At 43.2% G+C, this 23498-nt stretch overlaps 1 protein-coding gene across 1 annotated transcript in view; it reads right to left on the bottom strand.

The window, feature by feature from the left end:
- Positions 1-3150: 3150 nt before the first annotated feature.
- Positions 3151-23498, bottom strand: part of e2f8 (E2F transcription factor 8) — a 31526-nt gene continuing 11178 nt past the window's right edge. Inside the window, exons 7-13 of the mRNA XM_055154881.1 lie at positions 21722-21913; positions 20613-20694; positions 18917-19208; positions 8017-8307; positions 7783-7903; positions 6666-7045; positions 3151-4750 (exon numbers count right to left, since the gene is read on the bottom strand). Coding sequence (XP_055010856.1) covers positions 4580-4750; positions 6666-7045; positions 7783-7903; positions 8017-8307; positions 18917-19208; positions 20613-20694; positions 21722-21913 — 1529 coding nt within the window. The 3' untranslated portion in view covers positions 3151-4579. The remainder of the gene's footprint in view (positions 4751-6665; positions 7046-7782; positions 7904-8016; positions 8308-18916; positions 19209-20612; positions 20695-21721; positions 21914-23498) is intronic.

Below are 23498 nucleotides of genomic sequence, written 5' to 3' on the forward strand. Positions count from 1 at the left end.
CTTCAGAATGTCATTTAAGTGTTTGTGTGTTTGTGTTTGAGCTTTGATTTATTTTATTAATGTTGATTACTGAGAAAACCTGATCACAAACATATTAAGTGTAAATCTATTATTTCTCGTTGCATGTCTGCGGCACATCAGAGGTTTTGACTGTGAACGGTGTGAGAAAAATTGTAAATTCTGTCTTCAGGTTTTAAAATATAATTCAAATATTTGAGTAGAAAATCAGGTGAGGGTCAGATTGCGGGGGTCACTTATCCACAGATCTGACCTGTAACTCCTCCCATAGTATGACATTAAACGTTAAAGGTTGTATGGAGCATTTTTTTATTTGTTTCAAATTGTCAATGAAAGTTTAAAATACCATTACAGAGACGCAGCAGCTTTGTAATTATGATGACCAAAAAAAAAAAAAGAAAATCTATCAACTGTGGACGTGTTGAGGCCAGATAAACATCAGCCAATAGAAAACGAGGCTGCCTCATTTTCTATTGGCTGTCAGGTTGTCAATCAAACTCCCTACATTTCTAAGGTAACTATGCAGCGGGTCTTAGAGGCTTTTTCTCTCTCGCAGTTCACATAAAGTTTGTTGCGATGTCGGACGAGAATCGACGACCAGTTCGCCACAAAAGAAAGTCCGTTTTTGATGTCGCTGAAAGAAGAAGAAAAGGAGCGAAGACAAACTGAGGTGATTCTTGGAGATTCCTTCCAGTGACTGCGCGACTGAAGCAGACGACGGGTCTGTAACAAACAGGCTGGTTTGTTACTAGAACCACACGTAGCACCTTCACCCTTCACTGGAGCACTTTAAAACACTGCACTTTCCTTGCACACAGCACTTTTAACATATTTGCACATCACAAAATAAATTGCACACAATTGGTTTTAAAAAATATTTATTGTCTTTCCTTTAACCATTTTTTATTCCTGAGGCACAGTGGCACTTTAATTGGAAGCTGCTTGTCCCTGGAGGAAAGGAGGAAAAAAAGGAGACAATAACAAATTACATTTTAAATTGACTTTGTGCAATAAATATGGTGCAATATCTGTTTTAGAATGTTTTAAGTGTTGATGTGTTTAGTGTATTTTATTGTGTTTTAATGAACGGTGTGGATCTGCTTTTACTTACCTCCCCTTTTTTATCTTCTGTCCAGGTGTGAAAAGAGTCCCCCGGAAACGAGCTCCCTCTTTTATGGTTCCGGGCTGGACCACGTGTAACATTTTGTACAGGGGTTTTAGGTTTGGTGTTTTATTGGTTTATGGGTTTTAACATTTAATTGGTGTAATGGTTTTAGGGTTTTTATGTATATAGTTGGTGGTTTTAATAGTTATCTGGGTTTTGGGTTGTTTTATGGAGGTTTAGGTTTTAATTTTACGCTAATGATAATTTTAACCATCCCTGTTTTAGCATAGTGGTTTTATCCAATCAGTAGGACCGGCATAAAAGGCGCCTTCAAGATCAGTCTGTGTTCTGCTGCTGGAGAGGAAACTGCTGCCTGCCTCCGTTTTGCACCCTGCACTTTTTGCACTTGCACTTTTGTAATCATTGAAAAAACAAAAGTAAACTGTGGACCACAAGTACCGGTCTGTGTCTGGATTTGTTTTTTTTTACCTTGCTCACTGAACCCCAAGCCGCTCACGGTCAACCGACGTTACAGGGTCTAAAAACTGAGGTGTCGGTCTCTAAATTATTTCTCGAGGCTGTGGAGGAGGAAGGTGGTGTCACATGCACTACATTTGAAAAAGGACTGTCGCTGGATTTCTCTTTCCTTAAAAAAATCCTCTATACAACCTTTAAAGCGAGTGTCAGTACTGGGCCATTTCAGCAATATCAGAAAAGTTACACAGTGAACCTTTAAATTACCAGAAGACCAGATGAACCTCGTTGGACTGTACAGGATTTGTACTTTTACTCGAGTCCCACTCAAACCAAACACAAAAGAAACTCGATTTTTACAAAACCATTTATTTATTCAAATATTTACATTTCACTGTTTTTAATTAGTTTTGTTTCTTTCCATAAATTATTTTAAATTTGATTCTCGTCACAGTTATTCACATTTTAACGACATGTACACGTGCAACTCCACATCACCAAAGCCCCCCGTAAAAAAACTGAATTATTAAGAAAATATTCAAACTAAATGACCTAAAACATAATTAAAAGTAAAATAACACGTCTAAATTATAATTATCTCGTGAAGACCCTTTTTCTCTGATTAGAAATAAAATAAAACAGGTAGTAAAAGTAAAAAGTAAAAGTGAAAAGGATTTTAAAATGTTTTGGAACCAGTATTTGAAACGTGAGGACGGCAGCGGCTCAGGGGGTCGAGCCGTCGCCTTCTAACCAGGAGGTGCTCGGTTTGATCCCGGTTCTAAAGGAGGATCAATCGTCCACAGAGATTATTATTTGGCAAATTAAAATATAAGAAAACACTTTAATTTTGTGTCTGTAAATGTGTTTCTCGTGTAAATCGGCTCTGTTCAAGCTCACGTCACGAACCAGGGAAACGTTTGGAAACATGCGGTGAAAGTTTCAGTGTTGTGATCAAACCCCAAACCCAGTGAAGAAAATGTGATCAGCGGTAAAATGAAGACGACAGACGAACGTGAACCATGTGTCATTGGTTCATTTGTTTTTCAAAATAAAACCAAAAATAAGAAAACGAAAAAACAACCAAAATGAAAAAAACGGATAACAATGAGTTTTTTTTCAGTTTTTGGACTGAACTAAACAGGACTAAAAGAGGACTGAACCAGATCTAAACCCGAACTAAACCGGTCTCTGGACTAAACCAGGATTAAACCGGTCTCTGGACTAAACCAGTCTCGGTCCCGGTCACCCGACAGTTTACGTGGGTGCACCTCTGGGCCCATCCCAACACTCGGTCCTTGATTAAGTCCTGGTTTAGTCCTGGTTTAGTCTTGTTTTAGTCTGATTTAGTCCTGATTTAGTCTTGTTTTAGTCCTGTATTAATCCTGTTTAAGTCTTGTTTTAGTCCTGTATTAATCCTGTTTTCCTGTTTCCTGTTTTTAGTCCTGGTTTTTCTTTTTAGTCTGGTTTAGTCCTGGTTTAGTCCTGTTTAGTCCTTGTTTTTAGTCCTGGTTTTAGTCTCGGTTTAGTCCTGGTTTTTAGTCCTGGTTTTTAGTCCTGTTTTAGTCTTGGTTTAGTCTTGTTTTAGTCCTGGTTTAGTCTCGGTTTACTCCTGTTTTAATCCTGGTTTAGTCCGTGTTTAGTCCTGTTTTAGTCTTGTTTTAGTCCTGGTTTAGTCTCGGTTTACTCCTGTTTTAATCCTGGTTCAGTCCTGGTTTAGTTCTGGTTTAGTCCTGATTTAGTCCTGTTTTAATCCTGGTTTAGTCTTGTTTTAGTCCTGGTTTAGTCTCGGTTTACTCCTGTTTTAATCCTGGTTTAGTCCGTGTTTAGTCCTGGTTTAGTCCTGGTCCAGACCTGGTTCAGTCCAGCATCGCAGTTTAAGTCACATAAACGGGAAACGGTCGTTATCTGTTTTTTCCATTTTTCATTTAAACACAAAATCAAAAAACATGAAAAAATGAATCATTATCTGTTTTTTTTCTTTTCATTTTGGTTTTGTCTTATTTTTATTTTATTTTGAAAAACGAATGAACGAATGACACGCGGCTTGTTTGTTTATGAAAACTGAGGTCTGGATATGTCAATTTGCCAAACTTAACAAAACGACACAATGACACGGAGATGAAGAAAACTGGAACATTTTTTTCCTTTTTCCTCGATTTTGTCAGACTTACTACAGCGAACAGAACCTAAAAGAAGTCGTCATCGCATGTTTCCAAACGTTTCCTGCTTTGTGACGTGAATAGAAAGTGTCGTGCCGAACTTTTGGGCAGAATTCATCATTGTGGGACTCTCGGCTTTCTATAAATTTCAGTATTTTTTTCAGGTTTTCTTCACAAACTGCTTCTTGATTGGTGCAAAACTATAATTTATATTTACAACACAACAAATTAAGTCAAAATAGATATGTTGTAATGCTGTTTCCTCCTCGAAAACAGACCTGGAGCTGTGTTTTGTTTGTTTGAGTAACTCTTTTTTATTAGTCTGTTTAGATCTCCAAACGCTCTGTTCCACCTTGTGATGTCACGAAGCTTTAGTTTTCAAGTTTTCCGGCTCCTTCTGCCTTTTGTTCAGTAGAAATCGGTGATTCTGAAGGTCTGAAATGATCCAAATGATTCTAGTGAAGGCGTGTGGAGTTTAAAAACACAGTGGAGCACTTCCTGTATCACCAAATGATGACATCACAAGGTGGAAGAGAGTGTTTTCAGTTTGAGAAAAGAACTAAATGTGCAGAGTTTTTGTGTTAAACGTGTGTGAATGAAACAAAACACAACTCCAGGTCTGTTTTTGACAAGGAAACGCCATTAGAAAAATAGTGTAATCTGGCCCTTTAAATGATCGCTTAAGCATCATTAATTATTTTTTATTTCATTTTTGTTTTTAACTTTGAAAAAACTACGACAGAACAGAACAGAACAGAACCTCCTCCACATTTTAGCGTTTTCAAACATTTTCACAGCTGATTTCGGAAAGTGTCTCTCGATCTCATAAATCTTCGGCGCCGACGTCGAGTTTCCGCTGAGCCACGAACACGGCGCGGTTGCCGTGGGGGACGCCGGCGCCGGACGTTGCCCGGGCGACGGAGGAGAGCGGCGCCACGGAGACGGGCGTGTGGAAGAAGCCGGGCGACGAGGAGGACGACGTCACCGGGCCGGGCTGGGGAAAGGAGAGAGGAGATACGAGGTTAGGACCAAAGCAATACCAAGAAAGCTGCACTGTGGAACTTTTCTGGTGGAGTTTCTGACACTGTCTCCATGGAGATGTTTGCGCGTTGTCTAAAATGTCCCACAGTATGGCATTAAACTGATCTAACTTCATGAGGACAAGCAGAAAACACCAATAGACAAGTTAAAAACAAAAAAGTAACTGAAGGTAAAAGGAGCTGTTCACTTTAAAACCATCACTTCATGACATCACAAGTTGGGACAGAGCAATTTGAGCTTTGGAGATGTAAACAGACTAATAATAATAAAGAACAACTCCAGCTCTGTTTTTGAAGAGGAACAAAATTAGAACACGACTTAAAGCTCACAAGAGTCAGTTTTGTGTGGTAAATATGGAAGCACATTTCAGCCAGTAAATAAAAGCCGCACAGAAAGTCATAATTACGAGTTGAAAAGCCATAATTACGAGTTGAAAAGCCATAATTACGAGTTGAAAAGTCATAATTACGAGTTTAAAAGTCATAATTACGAGTTTAAAAGTCATAATTACGAGTTTAAAAGTCATAATTACGAGTTTAAAGTCATAATTACGAGTTTAAAAGTCATAATTACGAGTTTAAAAGTCATAATTACGAGTTTAAAAGTCATAATTACGAGTTTAAAAGCCATAATTACGAGTTAAAAGTCATAATTACGAGTTTAAAAGTCATAATTACGAGTTTAAAGTCATAATTACGAGTTTAAAAGTCATAATTACGAGTTTAAAAGTCATAATTACGAGTTTAAAAGCATAATTACGAGTTTAAAAGCCATAATTACGAGTTTAAAAGTCATAATTACGAGTTGAAAAGCCATAATTACGAGTTTAAAAGTCATAATTACGAGTTTAAAAGCCATAATTACGAGTTTAAAAGTCATAATTACGAGTTTAAAAGCCATAATTATGAGTTTAAAAGCCATAATTACGAGTTTAAAAGTCATAATTACGAGTTTAAAAGTCATAATTACGAGTTTAAAAGCCATAATTACGAGTTTAAAAGTCATAATTACGAGTTTAAAAGCCATAATTACGAGTTGAAAAGTCATAATTACGAGTTGAAAAGTCATAATTACGAGTTTAAAAGTCATAATTACGAGTTTAAAAGTCATAATTATGAGTTTTAAAGTTGATTCTGAATCTGCCTTTGTCATGGAAGCACACGGTCATTTTCCCGTTGAAGTCGTCCTCCAGGAGCTCAGGTCGTCTCCACATCGCTCCATTTCCTCGTTAATTTGTGAATGTTGTAAAAAAGACAAGAACGAGAGATCCACACAAATCCCACATGAATGACACGTGCAAAGTGTCCATCTCTGTTCCTCTATCCATTGTTCGGTTTAATCCAAAAGGAGGATGAATCTCCTTTGTCTCTGTGGTGCACCTGGTCTCCTGGCCCTGGTCGGGAACTGATGAGTTTTGCAGGACACTTGACACAGGATACTTCGAGTTACTCAGTGATGAAAATATGGGCACATACCAAATAATTTAGATACAGTGTGAAGTGAATTAGTAAAATAACTGCACATTTTTCCTTGTAGTGGATTCAAAGACGGCTTCTCCAGGAAAATGGTCGCACCTGCAGACGAGCTTGTTCAGAGTCAACTTCGAAAACCCGTAATTATGACTTTTAAACTCGTAATTATGACTTTTAAACTCGTAATTATGACTTTTAAACTCGTAATTATGACTTTCTGTGAGGCTTTTATTTTTTCTTTCCTGGCTTCCATATGTACAGGACTTTAGCCAATTTAGACAAGAAAAGTTTGTAATTAAATCTCCCCGTAGACAGAACTGTGTGGGTGAAGTGTCTTGCTCGAGGGCACAACAGACCCGAGCCTCATAATCTAGAGCTCTTTAACAGTGTCCTCACCTGCTGGAGGCTGATGAGCGCCACCTGCTGCCCGCCGCCCGCCCCCTGCACGTGGAGCGGAGACACGGGTTTGATAAACACCATCCCCCCTCCTCCTCTGTGCGGGACAGAGAGCGACAGGGGCCCGCACGGGGGACTGCAGCCCACCTGAGACCGGGTCGGGGTCTGGACCGGGGCCTGGACCTGGTTGTGTCCGGAGATCAGGCCGAGGTTCTGTAGAGTGAAGTTGAGGATGGCGGGGCTGGGGCTCTGGGTGCCTCTCCCCGGGCACAGAGGAGAGGCCCGGCTCACGTGCACGCTCGTGGGGGTCACGTGCACGCTCGTGGGGGTCACGTGCACGCTCGTGGGGGTCATCTCTTGGCACAGCACTGGTCTGGAGCCTAGAGACAAAATGTGACCCAGATATTAAATCTTGAATTAATCTTAATTGGGCCTATTTTAATTCACTTATTAAAGGTTGTATGGAGGATTTTTTTTAGTTTCAAACTGTCAGTGAAAGATTAAAATACCATTACAGAGACGCAGCAGCTTTGTAATTATGATGACCAAAAAAAAAAGAACGAAAATCTATCAACTGTGGACGTGTTGAGGCCAGATAAACATCAGCCAATAGAAAACGAGGCTCCCTCATTTTCTATTGGCTGTTAGGTTGTCAATCAAACTCCCTAGTGTAACTGACTCGTCGGAGCGCGGGGATTACGTGGTTTATGCAGCGGTTCTTAGAGGCTTTTTCGAACTGTCGCTTCCTCGCATTTCGCACAAAGTTTGTCGCGACGGCGGACGAGAATCCACGACCGGTTCGCCGCAAAAGAAAGTCCGTTTTTGAGGTCGCTGAAAGAAGAAGAGAAGAGGAAAAGTAGCAAAGCCAAACTGAGGTGATTCTTGGAGATCTCGTCCAGCGATGGCGCGACCGAAGCAGACGAAGGGTCTAAAAACTGACGCGTCGGTCGCTGAATTACTTCTAGACAGGAAACTTCAACAGTGATTCTGAACGCGCACAAGGACTGTCGCTGTATTTCTCTTCCCTTAAAAAAATCCTCTATACAACTTTTAATTTACTTTTTTTGTAGTTTTGGGCGAGATAAGAGATGAGAAGTGTCAATAAATCCATTTGTACCTGTAGTGGGCGTCTGGTACAGGTACGTGGGCGTGGCCGGCGTCTCTTTGTTGCTCTGCAGATCTTTAAACCCGAGCACAGACTGAGGCAGAGGGATGAGGTACCCGGCCGGGACCAGAGTCTGAAACAAAAAACAGAAAAATAACAAAACGAACAGGACTAAATCACAACTAAACCAGTAAACAGGAGAGAAACGGGTCACAGATGAAGCCGTTTGCCTCCGCGGGTCTTTACCTCAGTGTGGATGGTCCCGGGCGTCAGTGGAACGGCTCGGATCGGCGTTAACCTCTCTCTCTCCGCGCTCCTCTCCTCTCGCTCCAAAAACAGATCCACCGCGCTCTGTTCTGACGCCTGATTGGCCGCCGCCGCCGCCGCCGCCGCCGGGCTGAGTTCCGGCATCTGATTGGGAGGGGTCAGGAACTCGGGGTCCAGGTGCAGAGCGCGAGGAGACGCTCGATTGGTCAGATGGAGACTGCGAGATTTCAGACGCGCCTGGAGAATTTCACCTAGTTTTGGCGACGCGTCCTACAGAGAGAAAAGTACAGAGGAGCGAGAGTGAGTACAGAGTGAGTACAGAGTGAGTACAGAGTGAGTACAGAGTAGTACAGAGTGAGTACAGAGTGAGTACAGAGTAGTACAGAGTGAGTACAGAGTGAGTACAGAGTAGTACAGAGAGTACAGAAGTACAGAGTGAGTACAGAGTGAGTACAGAGTGAGTACAGAGTGAGTGAGTACAGAGTAGTACAGAGTGAGTGAGTACAGAGTGAGTACAGAGTACAGAGTAGTACAGAGTGAGTACAGAGTGAGTACAGAGAGTACAGAGTGAGTACAGAGTGAGTACAGAGTAGTACAGAGTAGAGTGAGTACAGAGAGTACAGAGTGAGTACAGAGTGAGTACAGAGTGAGTACAGAGTGAGTACAGAGTAGTACAGAGTAGTACAGAGTAGTACAGAGTGAGTACAGAGTAGTACAGAGTGAGTACAGAGAGTAGTACAGAGTGAGTACAGTACAGAGTGAGTACAGAGTGAGTACAGAGTGAGTACAGAGTAGTACAGAGTGAGTACAGAGTAGTACAGAGTGAGTACAGAGAGTAGTACAGAGTGAGTACAGAGAGTACAGAGAGTACAGAGTGAGTACAGAGTGAGTACAGAGTGAGTACAGAGTGAGTACAGAGTGAGTACAGAGTGAGTACAGAGTAGTACAGAGTGAGTACAGAGTGAGTACAGAGTAGTACAGAGTGAGTACAGAGTGAGTACAGAGTGAGTACAGAGTAGTACAGAGTGAGTACAGAGTAGTACAGAGTGAGTACAGAGTGAGTACAGAGTGAGTACAGAGTGAGTACAGAGTAGTACAGAGTAGTACAGAGTGAGTACAGAGTGAGTACAGAGTGAGTACAGAGTAGTACAGAGTAGTACAGAGTGAGTACAGAGTAGTACAGAGTGAGTACAGAGTACAGAGAGTACAGAGTGAGTACAGAGTGAGTACAGAGTGAGTACAGAGTACAGAGTAGTACAGAGTGAGTACAGAGTGAGTACAGAGTGAGTACAGAGTAGTACAGAGAGTGAGTACAGAGAGTGAGTACAGAGTGAGTACAGAGTACAGAGTAGTACAGAGTAGTACAGAGTGAGTACAGAGTGAGTACAGAGTAGTACAGAGTGAGTACAGAGTAGTACAGAGTGAGTACAGAGTGAGTACAGAGTGAGTACAGAGTAGTACAGAGTGAGTACAGAGAGTACAGAGTAGTACAGAGTGAGTACAGAGTGAGTACAGAGTAGTACAGAGTGAGTACAGAGTGAGTACAGAGTGAGTACAGAGTGAGTACAGAGTGAGTACAGAGTGAGTACAGAGTGAGTACAGAGTGAGTACAGAGTGAGTACAGAGTACAGAGAGTACAGAGTAGTACAGAGTGAGTACAGAGTACAGAGTGAGTACAGAGTGAGTACAGAGTAGTACAGAGTGAGTACAGAGTAGTACAGAGTGAGTACAGAGTGAGTACAGAGTAGTACAGAGTGAGTACAGAGTGAGTACAGAGTAGTACAGAGTAGTACAGAGTGAGTACAGAGTGAGTACAGAGTGAGTACAGAGTGAGTACAGAGTGAGTACAGAGTAGTACAGAGTGAGTACAGAGTGAGTACAGAGTACAGAGAGTACAGAGAGTGAGTACAGAGTGAGTACAGAGTGAGTACAGAGTGAGTACAGAGTAGTACAGAGTGAGTACAGAGTGAGTACAGAGTGAGTACAGAGTGAGTACAGAGTAGTACAGAGTGAGTACAGAGTGAGTACAGAGTGAGTACAGAGTAGTACAGAGTGAGTACAGAGTGAGTACAGAGTAGTACAGAGTGAGTACAGAGTACAGAGTAGTACAGAGTAGTACAGAGTGAGTACAGTGAGTGAGTGAGTACAGAGTGAGTACAGAGTGAGTACAGAGAGTACAGAGTACAGAGTAGTACAGAGTGAGTACAGAGTGAGTACAGAGTGAGTACAGAGTGAGTACAGAGTGAGTACAGAGTGAGTACAGAGTGAGTACAGAGTGAGTACAGAGTGAGTACAGAGTAGTACAGAGTAGTACAGAGTGAGTACAGAGTGAGTACAGAGTACAGAGTGAGTACAGAGTGAGTACAGAGTAGTACAGAGTGAGTACAGAGTGAGTACAGAGTGAGTACAGAGTAGTACAGAGTGAGTACAGAGTGAGTACAGAGTGAGTACAGAGTGAGTACAGAGTGAGTACAGAGTAGTACAGAGTGAGTACAGAGTAGTACAGAGTAGTACAGAGTAGTACAGAGTGAGTACAGAGTGAGTACAGAGTGAGTACAGAGTGAGTACAGAGTGAGTACAGAGTGAGTACAGAGTGAGTACAGAGTAGTACAGAGTAGTACAGAGTGAGTACAGAGTAGTACAGAGTAGTACAGAGTGAGTACAGAGAGTACAGAGTAGTACAGAGTGAGTACAGAGTGAGTACAGAGTACAGAGTAGTACAGAGTAAGAGTACAGAGTGAGTACAGAGTAGTACAGAGTGAGTACAGAGTGAGTACAGAGTGAGTACAGAGTGAGTAGTACAGAGTAGTACAGAGTGAGTACAGAGTGAGTACAGAGTGAGTACAGAGAGTACAGAGTGAGTACAGAGTGAGTACAGAGAGTGAGTACAGAGTGAGTACAGAGTGAGTACAGAGTGAGTACAGTACAGAGTGAGTACAGAGTGAGTACAGAGTGAGTACAGAGTGAGTACAGAGTGAGTACAGAGAGTACAGAGTGAGTACAGAGTGAGTACAGAGTGAGTACAGAGTGAGTACAGAGTGAGTACAGAGTGAGTACAGAGTGAGTACAGAGTAGTACAGAGTGAGTACAGAGTAGTACAGAGTAGAGTACAGAGTGAGTACAGAGTGAGTACAGAGTGAGTACAGAGAGTACAGAGAGTACAGAGTAGTACAGAGTAGTACAGAGTGAGTACAGAGTGAGTACAGAGTGAGTACAGAGTGAGTACAGAGTGAGTACAGAGTGAGTACAGAGTAGTACAGAGTGAGTACAGAGTGAGTACAGAGTGAGTACAGAGTGAGTACAGAGTAGTACAGAGTAGTACAGAGTGAGTACAGAGTGAGTACAGAGTGAGTACAGAGTGAGTACAGAGTGAGTACAGAGTGAGTACAGAGTAGTACAGAGTGAGTACAGAGTAGTACAGAGTAGTACAGAGTGAGTACAGAGTGAGTACAGAGTGAGTACAGAGTAGTACAGAGTAGTACAGAGTAGTACAGAGTGAGTACAGAGTAGTACAGAGTGAGTACAGAGTAGTAGTACAGTACAGAGTGAGTACAGAGTAGTACAGAGTGAGTACAGAGTAGTACAGAGTGAGTACAGTGAGTACAGAGTGAGTACAGAGTAGTACAGAGTAGTACAGAGTAGTAGTACAGAGTGAGTACAGAGTACAGAGTGAGTACAGAGTGAGTACAGAGTAGTACAGAGTGAGTACAGAGTGAGTACAGAGTAGTACAGAGTGAGTACAGAGTAAGTACAGAGTGAGTAGCAGAGTGAGTACAGAGTGAGTACAGAGTAGTACAGAGTGAGTACAGAGTACAGTACAGAGTAGTACAGAGTGAGTACAGGAGTGAGTACAGAGTGAGTACAGAGTAGTACAGAGTGAGTACAGAGTGAGTACAGTACAGTAGTAGAGAGTAGTACAGAGAGTACAGAGTAGTACAGAGTAGTACAGAGTGAGTACAGAGTGAGTACAGAGTGAGTACAGAGTACAGAGAGTACAGAGTGAGTACAGAGTGAGTACAGAGTAGTACAGAGTGAGTACAGAGTGAGTACAGAGTGAGTACAGAGTACAGAGTAGTACAGAGTGAGTACAGAGTGAGTACAGAGTGAGTACAGAGTAGTACAGAGTGAGTACAGAGTACAGAGTGAGTACAGAGTACAGAGAGTACAGAGTGAGTACAGAGAGTACAGAGAGTACAGAGTGAGTACAGAGTGAGTACAGAGTAGTACAGAGTGAGTACAGAGTGAGTACAGAGTGAGTACAGAGTGAGTACAGAGTGAGTACAGAGTACAGAGTACAGAGTAGTACAGAGTGAGTACAGAGAGTACAGAGAGTACAGAGTGAGTACAGAGTGAGTACAGAGTAGTACAGAGAGTGAGTACAGAGTAGTACAGAGTGAGTACAGAGTGAGTACAGAGTGAGTACAGAGTGAGTACAGAGTGAGTACAGAGAGTACAGAGAGTACAGAGTAGTACAGAGTGAGTACAGAGTGAGTACAGAGTAGTACAGAGTGAGTACAGAGAGTACAGAGTGAGTACAGAGTGAGTACAGAGTACAGAGTGAGTACAGAGTGTAGTACAGAGTAGTACAGAGTACAGAGAGTACAGAGTACAGAGTGAGTACAGAGTGAGTACAGAGTGAGTACAGAGTGAGTACAGAGTAGTACAGAGTGAGTACAGAGTAGTACAGAGAGTACAGAGTGAGTACAGAGTGAGTACAGAGTGAGTACAGAGTGAGTACAGAGTAGTACAGAGAGTAGTACAGAGTGAGTACAGAGTAGTACAGAGTGAGTACAGTGAGTACAGAGAGTGAGTACAGAGTGAGTACAGAGTACAGAGTAGTACAGAGTAGTACAGAGTGAGTACAGAGTACAGAGAGTACAGAGAGTACAGAGTGAGTACAGAGTGAGTACAGAGTGAGTACAGAGTAGTACAGAGTAGTACAGAGTGAGTACAGAGTGAGTACAGTACAGAGTGAGTACAGAGTGAGTACAGAGTGAGTACAGAGTGAGTACAGAGTGAGTACAGAGTGAGTACAGAGTAGTACAGAGTAGTACAGAGTAGTACAGAGTGAGTACAGAGTAGTACAGAGTGAGTACAGAGAGTACAGAGGTTACAGAGAGTACAGAGTGAGTACAGAGTAGTACAGAGTAGTACAGAGAGTACAGAGTAGTACAGAGTGAGTACAGAGTGAGTACAGAGTGAGTACAGAGTAGTACAGAGTGAGTACAGAGAGTACAGAGAGTACAGAGTAGTACAGAGTGAGTACAGAGTGAGTACAGAGTGAGTACAGAGAGTGAGTACAGAGTAGTACAGAGTGAGTACAGAGTAGTACAGAGTAGTACAGAGTAGTACAGAGTGAGTACAGAGTGAGTACAGAGTACAGAGTGAGTACAGAGTGAGTACAGAGTGAGTACAGAGTGAGTACAGAGTAGTACAGAGTAGTACAGAGTGAGTACAGAGTGAGTACAGAGTAGTACAGAGTGAGTACAGAGTGAGTACAGAGTAGTACAGAGTGAGTACAGAGTGAGTACAGAGTGAGTGAGTACAGAGTAGTACAGAGTGAGTACAGAGTAGTACAGTGAGTGAGTACAGAGTGAGTACAGAGTAGTACAGAGTAGAGTACAGAGTGAGTACAGAGTGAGTACAGAGTAGTACAGAGAGTACAGAGTGAGTACAGAGTGAGTACAGAGTGAGTACAGAGTGAGTACAGAGTGAGTACAGAGAGTACAGAGTAGTACAGAGTGAGTACAGAGTGAGTACAGAGTACAGAGTAGTACAGAGTGAGTACAGAGTGAGTACAGAGTACAGAGTAGTACAGAGTAGTACAGAGTACAGTAGTACAGTGAGTACAGAGTGAGTACAGAGAGTACAGAGTGAGTACAGAGTGAGTACAGAGTAGTACAGAGTGAGTACAGAGTGAGTACAGAGTGAGTACAGTGAGTACAGAGTAGTACAGAGTGAGTACAGAGTGAGTACAGAGAGTACAGAGTGAGTACAGTGAGTGAGTACAGAGTGAGTACAGAGTGAGTACAGAGTAGTACAGAGTGAGTACAGTGAGTACAGAGTAGTACAGAGTGAGTACAGAGTGAGTACAGAGTAGTACAGAGTACAGAGAGTACAGAGTAGTACAGAGTGAGTACAGAGTGAGTACAGAGAGTGAGTACAGAGTAGTACAGAGTGAGTACAGAGTAGTACAGAGTAGTACAGAGTAGTACAGAGTGAGTACAGAGTAGTACAGAGTAGTACAGAGTGAGTACAGAGTAGTACAGAGTAGTACAGAGTGAGTACAGAGTGAGTACAGAGTGAGTACAGAGTAGTACAGAGTAGTACAGAGTAGTACAGAGTGAGTACAGAGTGAGTACAGAGTGAGTACAGAGTAGTACAGAGTGAGTACAGAGTGAGTACAGAGTAGTACAGAGTGAGTACAGAGTGAGTACAGAGTAGTACAGAGTGAGTACAGAGTGAGTACAGAGTAGTACAGAGTAGTACAGAGTGAGTACAGAGTGAGTACAGAGTGAGTACAGAGTGAGTACAGAGTAGTACAGAGTGAGTACAGAGTGAGTACAGAGTGAGTACAGAGTAGTACAGAGTAGTACAGAGTGAGTACAGAGTAGTACAGAGTGAGTACAGAGTGAGTACAGAGTGAGTACAGAGTGAGTACAGAGTGAGTACAGAGTGAGTACAGTACAGAGTAGTACAGAGAGTGAGTACAGAGTGAGTACAGAGAGTGAGTACAGAGTGAGTACAGAGTAGTACAGAGTGAGTACAGAGTGAGTACAGAGTAGTACAGAGTGAGTACAGAGTGAGTACAGAGTGAGTACAGTACAGAGTAGTACAGAGTGAGTACAGAGTAGTACAGAGTGAGTTACAGAGTGAGTACAGAGAGTACAGAGTACAGAGAGTACAGAGTAGTACAGAGTGAGTACAGAGTGAGTACAGAGTACAGAGTACAGAGTGAGTACAGAGTGAGTACAGAGTGAGTACAGAGTAGTACAGAGAGTACAGAGTGAGTACAGAGTGAGTACAGAGAGTACAGAGTAGTACAGAGTGAGTACAGAGTAGTACAGAGTAGTACAGAGTGAGTACAGAGTAGTACAGAGTGAGTACAGAGTACAGAGTAGTACAGTAGTACAGAGTGAGTACAGAGTAGTACAGAGTGAGTACAGAGTGAGTACAGAGTAGTACAGAGTACAGAGAGTACAGAGTGAGTACAGAGTGAGTACAGAGTGAGTACAGAGTAGTACAGAGTGAGTACAGAGTGAGTACAGAGTAGTACAGAGTGAGTACAGAGTGAGTACAGAGTGAGTACAGAGTAGTACAGAGTGAGTACAGAGTAGTACAGAGTAGTACAGAGTGAGTACAGAGAGTAGTACAGAGTGAGTACAGAGTGAGTACAGAGTGAGTACAGAGTACAGAGTGAGTACAGAGAGAGTACAGAGTAGTACAGAGTAGTACAGAGTACAGAGAGTACAGAGTGAGTACAGAGTACAGAGTACAGAGTAGTACAGAGTGAGTACAGAGAGTGAGTACAGAGTAGTACAGAGTAGTACAGAGTGAGTACAGAGAGTACAGAGTGAGTACAGAGTAGTACAGAGAGTAGTACAGAGTGAGTACAGAGTGAGTACAGAGTGAGTACAGAGTAGTACAGTGAGTACAGAGTAGTACAGAGTGAGTACAGAGTGAGTAGTACAGAGTGAGTACAGAGTAGTACAGAGTGAGTACAGAGTGAGTACAGAGTGAGTACAGAGTAGTACAGAGTGAGTACAGAGTAGTACAGAGTACACTCCAGGGCTCTACTGTGCCACATTTTACTCGCATTTATGAGCAAATATTTCGGCATGTGAACGAGGAAAACAAAACAGACGCACAATAAGAAGAGCCCTGCACACAAACGTGATGTGAAGAGTTAAACCTTCTAAAATCTATCAAACATTAAGGCTGCACTCACACTAGGACTTTAGGACTGTGACCAAGTACAGATCGTACACAGAGTGTGCACTTGGCTGAGGCTTTGGCCCGGTTGATGGGCCAAAGTTCGGCACCGTCGCTCATATACGAGCACACAGGACTTTACAACAGGCGAGTTTGAGCTGACGTCATTGTTATTAAAAGCCGGCGTTGCTGCTGGGAAATATTTTGGTCAGAGGCAAGAAACACGGTAGCGTCAAACACAGTGTGTAACCTTCGCGTATTTATCCCCGATAATGGTTAAACTCCTGCTGCATTATCGGACGCACAAATAGAAGCACGGAAGAAGGAAAATGTCTTTTTCGTATTCTGAGTAAAAAGAACCACTAACGGTGAATTAAACGACTTTCAAACATCCGCAGAGCAAACGTAGAAGATCCTAACAAACCTGGACTCAACAAGTTCAACAACACATCCAGACTCTTGGAGGTTTTCATCTTTTCTGCTGTGAATGGCCCAGGAGTTTCCACCAAGTCATTGTGGATGTCGCCCAAGTGAATATTTGTCCAGGTAGTTGGAGATTCTGACCAGAAGTTTGGTTTGGTCCAGACTCTGTCGGGGTTGAAAAGGGTGATTTGTCGTCCGTCGATGTTTATGACCAATTTCTGGTCAAATGGTCTTGGGTCCTCTGCCGTTAGACTGGATAAATAACCAGGATCAATACCCTTTACGTGCTTTCTCGCTCCGTCCGTCATGTTGAATTAGTGTTTATTGCCGCCGACCAAATTAATTCCCAGCATGAAACGCACGCTTTTGTCAACAATGAAACTCACTTATGATGTTACTTATACGAGGAAAACACAAAACACATGGCAAATTCACACTTATGTTCAAAAAGGACTGTGGACGGTGACAAAAGCTTTGCAGCCTCTCATCTCCTTTTTATCTCCATAAACTCACAGAGGAACGTGTATCATAAAAGAACTCACATCTGTCTCATTATTCAATAGATATTTCTGCCGCTGGACTTATTTTCTCCACTAAATCAGCGCCGCGTGATGACGTCACTGAGCTGTGGTACAGTTCGGTTGTGAAGGTGTGAGTGCAGGACGTAGAAGAGCTCACGTTGACCTAATGACAAAATCCTGGCCTACTGATTATGACATGACTTTTGTTGTGTTTGTAGTTCAGTTTTATGTTAATCTGTAGGAAGAAAACCTCAGGCAGATCCACGACTCAAGGGTCTAACCCAGGGGTGGGCAAATGTTTTCACTTGTGGGCCACACAGAGTTGTAAAATTTGGCAGAAGGGCTGGACCAGGAGCAGATGGATGGAGTGTTTTGCTAATCCACCTCATAAGAGAAAAAAAATTTGAAAATATTGAAATGTCCCATCATTGAAAATCATTACAACAAAATATCTGTTTTTCAAGTCCCACAGTGTTTACTATTTATTGAAATGACTTTTAAAAACACTGAAAATTATCATTATTATTATTATCATTATTATTATTATCATCATTATCATTATTATCATTATCATCATTATTATTATTATTAAAGTTGGGGGGGCTGGATTAAAACGATTAAAGGTCCCAGGGTCATAGTTTGCCCACCCCTGGTCTAACCCAACACCAGCGTCACGCAGGAAAAGTACAGTCAGAAAAAATAAAATTCATTCAGGTGAGTTGGTGTTGGTGTGTGAAAGTTCTGGACTTGATCTTGAACCTGCGTGTGCCCCCGATTTTGTTTTTCTGTGCTCCTAAAATGTTTTACTTAGAGGCACGTGTGCTGTTGAAAAAAAGAGTTAGTGTAGAGCTTTGGTGCAGAGGAGGGAGAGTGAATAGAAGCATGGTGAGGTCTAGAGGAAGAACAAAGAGATTTTTTTTTTAAATGTGGGGGTCAGAGGAGCAGAGGAGGAGAGGGTCAGAGGAACAGATGACGCAGAGAAGAGGGTCAGTGGGTCAGAGAAGAGGGTCAGAGAAGAGGGTCAGAAGGTCAGAGGAGCAGACGACGCAGAGGAGAGGGTCAGAGGAGCAGACGATGCAGAGGAGAGGGTCAGAGGAGGAGGAGAGGGTCAGAGGAGCAGATGACACAGAGGAGAGGGTCAGAGGAGAGGGTCAGTGGGTGAGAGGGTCAGATGATGCAGAGGAGGGTCAGTGGGTCAGAGGAGAGGGTCAGTGGGTCAGAGGAGAGGGTCAGAGGAGCAGATGACGCAGAGAAGAGGGTCAGTGGGTCAGAGAAGAGGGTCAGAAGGTCAGAGGAGCAGACGATGCAGAGGAGAGGCTCAGAGGAGAGGGTCAGAGGAGAGGGTCAGAGGAGAGGGTCAGAGGAGAGGGTCAGAGGAGAGGGTCAGAGGAGAGGGTCAGAGGAGGAGGAGAGGGTCAGAGGAGCAGGAGAGGTCAGAGGAGAGGTCAGAGGAGTCAGAGGAGAGGTCAGAGGAGACAGAGGGTCAGATGGCAGAGGAGAGGGTCAGAGGAGGAGAGAGGGTCAGAGGGAGGGTCAGAGGGTCAGAGGAGAGGGTCGTCAGAGGAGAGGGTCAGTGGGTCAGAGGAGAGGGTCAGAGGAGAGGGTCAGGGTGAGAGGGTCAGATGAGGTCAGAGGAGAGGGTCAGGGTCAGAGGAGAGGGTCAGAGGAGGGAGGAGAGGGTCAGGGTCAGAGGGTCAGGGTGAGAGAGGGTCAGAGGAGAGGGTCAGTGGGTCAGAGGAGAGGGTCAGAGAGGGTCAGAGGAGAGGGTCAGTGGGTCAGAGGGAGAGGAGAGGGTCAGTGAGAGGGTCAGAGAGAGGGTCAGAGGAGAGGGTCAGTGGGTGAGAGGGTCAGTGGTGTCAGGGTCAGAGAGAGGGTCAGTGGGTCAGAGGAGAGGGTCAGCGGGTCAGAGGAGAGGGTCAGCGGGTCAGAGGAGAGGGTCAGCGGGTGAGAGGAGAGGGTCAGCAGGTCAGAGGGTCAGATGACGCAGAGGAGGTCAGCGTTACCTTGAAGCCGTGGTCCGTCCTCTTGGTTTTGGACGGGCTGGCGTCCGGCTGCTCGCCGCCGTGGCGTTTGACGGCGGTGGGACTGTCGAAGGTCATGGAGCGCACGGCGAGGCTGGTGGGCTGGGGGCGCGTCACGGCTCGCAGCGACGGGGGCGGGACGTACACGGCGTAAGCCCCGCCCCTCGCCGCCTCCTGCCGCTGCAGCAGGACGGGGATGAGGGGGGTCAGGGGGGTCGCCGGGGTCACGGGGGTCAAAGGGAACGAGGCCTGGGCGGGTTCAGACGCTTTAGACCTGAAACACGAAGAAACAGCGTAAATAAAACCAGCACCAACGTCTGACCAGAAGCAGCTTGGACGAGATACGAAAAGTGTTCAACCTAAATAAATGTTTGTGATCTGTCGTTTTTCAAAATAAAACTAAAAATAAGTAAATGAAAAAACAACTATTTTCTTCATTATTTGTCTCCAAAACCAAAATGAAAAAATGGATAAAGATTTGTTTTTTTCAGTTTTCACGTGACTTAAACTGAGATGCCAGAACCAGGTCTAAACCAGGACTAAACCAGGTCTAAACCAGGACTAAACCAGGTCTAAACCAGGTCTAAATCAGGACTACAAACAGGTCTACAAGGACTAAACCAGTCTTAGTCCCATTCTCAGTTCTAGTCCTGGTCCGGTCCTGGTCTCAGTCCTAAATCAGGACTAGTATCGGGACGGGCCTCAAGGTGCACCTGTGTAGACTGTCAGGTGATCAGGACTGAGACCAGGACCAGACCAGGACTGAGACTGGTTTAGTCCTGGTTTAGTCCTGGTTTAGACCTGGTTTAGTCCTGGTTTAGTCCTGGTTTAGTCCTGGTTTAGTCCTGGTTTAGTCCTGGTTTAGACCTGGTTTAGACCTGGTTTAGTCCTGGTTTTAGTCCTGGTTTAGACCTGGTTTTTAGACCTGGTTTAGACCTGGTTTAGACCTGGTTTAGTCCTGGTTTAGTCCTGGTTTAGACCTGGTTTTAGACCTGGTTTAGACCTGGTTTAGACCTGGTTTAGACCTGGTTTAGACCTGGTTTAGACCTGGTTTAGTCCTGGTTTAGTCCTGGTTTAGTCCTGGTTTAGACCTGGTTTAGTCCTGGTTTAGACCTGGTTTAGACCTGGTTTAGACCTGGTTTAGACCTGGTTTAGACCTGGTTTAGTCCTGGTTTAGACCTGGTTTAGTCCTGGTTTAGACCTGGTTTAGTCCTGGTTTAGACCTGGTTTAGTCCTGGTTTAGTCCTGGTTTAGACCTGGTTTAGACCTGGTTCAGTCCGTTATCTGTTTTTTTCATTATTCATTTAAACACAAAATCGAAAAACTGAAAAAAAACCCAAAAAAAACCAAAAAAAAACAATCTTTATCCATTTTTTCATTTTGGTTTTGGAGACAAATAATGAAGAAAATTGTTGTTTTTTCATTTTCTTATTTATAATTTTATATTGAAAAAAGAATAAACAAATGACACACGGACTGAATGTCCAGTTGACAAATTTACTTTCTCCTCTTGCTGTGGATTCTACACACTTCTTAAGAACAACTAGAAGAGTTTCAGTGTAGTTCGCTCGAGTCTAAAAAACTAAAGGACGACAGACCGACTAGTTACAGACCAGAGAACTGTTACTCAAAATCTGTTTCTTCAATTAACTCGTGAAAAAGGAAATTACGAACTGACCCCGAAGACTCGTGGTCCAGTTGGAGTTTACAGATGGCGGCGAGCTGAGCCATTTTGTTTGGGAAGTCCACTCTGGAGTCACCTGCACAAAGAAGAGAGACCAAGAGGTGAATAAAGATACACAACATAAGCCAGGGGTGTCAAACTTATTTTGGTCCGGGGGCCGAATCCAACCGACTTTGATCCAAAGGGGCCGGATCAGAAAACTCATGTCATATAAACCCCAAAAATAACAATAAGTTAAAATATTTGTGCAGAGAAACACAAATCTATTACAGAAATCTTTTTTAATTGATGAACTCTTTTTTTTTTTTTTTTTTTAACAAAATATTATAATATTATGAACAACCTGAAACTTTAAGAAAAATATAATTTCAACACAATGTTTGAACATGAACTTGTCTGTAAACAGGAATAAGTCCATTTTTGTTGCAAAATCCTGCACTTGGCTCCACTTTTCTCATGTTGGACATTTTTCTGATGAGGGTGTCACGGTCAACAGTCAAAACGATCGTCCTTTAAGAGCGTTTGGAAAGAGACAAGTCTTCATTTGTGCTGCTCTGGTGGGAGGGGCCACGTACAGAGACGCTGGAGACGCTGCTGTGATAAACACCACAGAAAATTAACAAGATTTTAATAAGAAATATAATTAAAATATTTTAGTAGAAAATCAACCGTGGGCCACATTAAAGGTCTTGGAGGGCCGGATCTGGCCCCCGGGCCGTATGTTTGACACCTGTGACATAAGCTCTGGAGACAGGCCAGAACTCTCAGGTGGAGTTTACTGGTTGTGTAACTGTTAGATTAGTTGACCTGGTTTAGTCTGGGTTTAGTCCTAGTTTAGTAATTACCAGGTCTATCCCAGATTAAACTAAACATGGCACAAAGTTCAGTGTCTCCTAAACAAAACCATAAACACCTGTATCGATCACAGGCTCCTGAAAATCTGCTGTTTAAATCCATTTTCTGTTTTTTTTTTTCAGATTATCTTAAAACAAACACCCCCACTGTGGTGTCAGCGCCAAGTATCAACAGGTCCCTGCCCTCCACCTGAAACGGCGACATCATCAAAGTCCAGAACATGAATGTGAAGCCGTGAGTGCTCTGACCTGCAGTGTCCTTGGCGGGGCTGCTGGGGGCGCTGTTCACCCTCCTGCGGTCCTCCTGGATGCTCTGGGCCAGTTTCATGAGCGACTGGTGTCTGGTGAAGCTGCGTTTGTTTGAGAACAGGTTTTTGGAGCAGTTTTCCTTCGACGATTGAGAGGAGAGGACTTTACTCTTCTCTGGTTTCACCTCCACATCTGGAACACAACACCAGAGTTAAACATCTGCAACACAAGGGCAGGGGCTTCACAGAGCTTCAATGGAGGGGAAATCCTAGTCTGATTCATTGGCTGGTTTCACTTCCTAGAATCCATCTGACCTCACAGCATTAGGATTCATTCGCATGACAGTAGACAGGTACTTTTTTTTTTTAATTTAACCAATCGCTGCTGTTTGGTCGTGACATATTCAATGTTAACGGGGTTAACTGGTATATTAAGCTTTTCCCAAAGCCCGTAGGAAGAAGGACAATAACGTCTTTCCCCTTGATAAAGTTCACCAAACATTCTCTTTGTTTCATCTTTAAATCCTCGAGATACACAGAATGTCTGGCTTTTCTCTTGATTGGCTGGTGCCCGAACTCACACTTCCGGTGTTTTTGCGAAGTCTAGTGTATTCTGATTCCTGACATAGTCACTGGAGAGAAATTAAATTGAGCAGAGACACTAGGTGGCGCCAGCCTGACTAGGAAAATTCAGAATTATTATGAAACTATGAAATTATGAAAGTTTACTCAGAATTTTCTGACTTGTAAAGCAGAGTTATGGTGCAATTAAACAATTGATATTAAAAAAAAACAAAAAAACTCATTCTAATTTAATTTTGGGGCCAAATCTCCAGGTCAAAGCCTCTCGTCAGGACTGGGCCTGGTCTGGACTCGGACGGGAGACCACTGAGAAAACCAGGGTCCACGGTGGAGCACAAGTGGCAAAACTGTCCTTGTGTCACCCACACTGACAAGTATAAATGAGGTGTGTGTGTGTGTGTGTGTGTGGTGGTGTTTGGAGGGGCTGATGGTGCAGATTGGCAGCCTCACTTCTGTCAGTCTGTCCCAGGGCAGCTGTGGCTACAATAGTGTTTTACCACCACCGAGTGCAGAGTGAATGAATAATGCACAAAACTGTAAATTGACTCTATCTGGAAAAGCGCTGTATAAGACTAATGCATTATTATTATTAAATTAATTAAATTATATCACATAATGTCAAATGTAACTGAAGACATTCATTTCTTAAAGGTTGTATGGAGGATTTTTTGTTTGTTTCAAATTGTCAGTGAAAGTTTAAAACACCATTACAGAGACGCAGCAGCCTTGTAATTATGATGACCAAAAAAAAAAAAAAGAAAGAAAATCTATCAACTGTGGACGTGTTGAGGCCAGATAAACATCGGCCAATAGAAAACGAGGCTGCCTCATTTTCTATTGGCTGTCAGGTTGTCAATCAAACTCCCTACGTTTCTAAGGTAACTATGCAGCGGGTCTTAGAGGCTTTTTCTAATTGTGGCTCTCGCAGTTCGCCTAAAGTTTGTTGCGATGTCGGACGAGAATCGACGACCAGTTCGCCGCAAAAGAAAGTCCGTTTTTGAGGTCGCTGAAAGAAGAAAAGGAGAGAAGACAAACTGAGGTGATTCTTGGAGATTCCTTCCAGCGATGGCGCGACTGAAGCAGACGAAGGGTTTCTAAAAACTGAGGTGTCGGTCTCTAAATTATTTCTAGAGGCTGTGGAGGAGGAAGGTGGTGTCACACATGCACTACACTTGAAAAAGGACTGTCGCTGGATT

This window comes from Boleophthalmus pectinirostris, unplaced genomic scaffold, assembly GCF_026225935.1.
Source record: "Boleophthalmus pectinirostris isolate CB_2022bp ecotype Guang Dong unplaced genomic scaffold, ASM2622593v1 HiC_scaffold_19, whole genome shotgun sequence".
Lineage (NCBI taxonomy): Eukaryota > Metazoa > Chordata > Actinopteri > Gobiiformes > Gobiidae > Boleophthalmus > Boleophthalmus pectinirostris.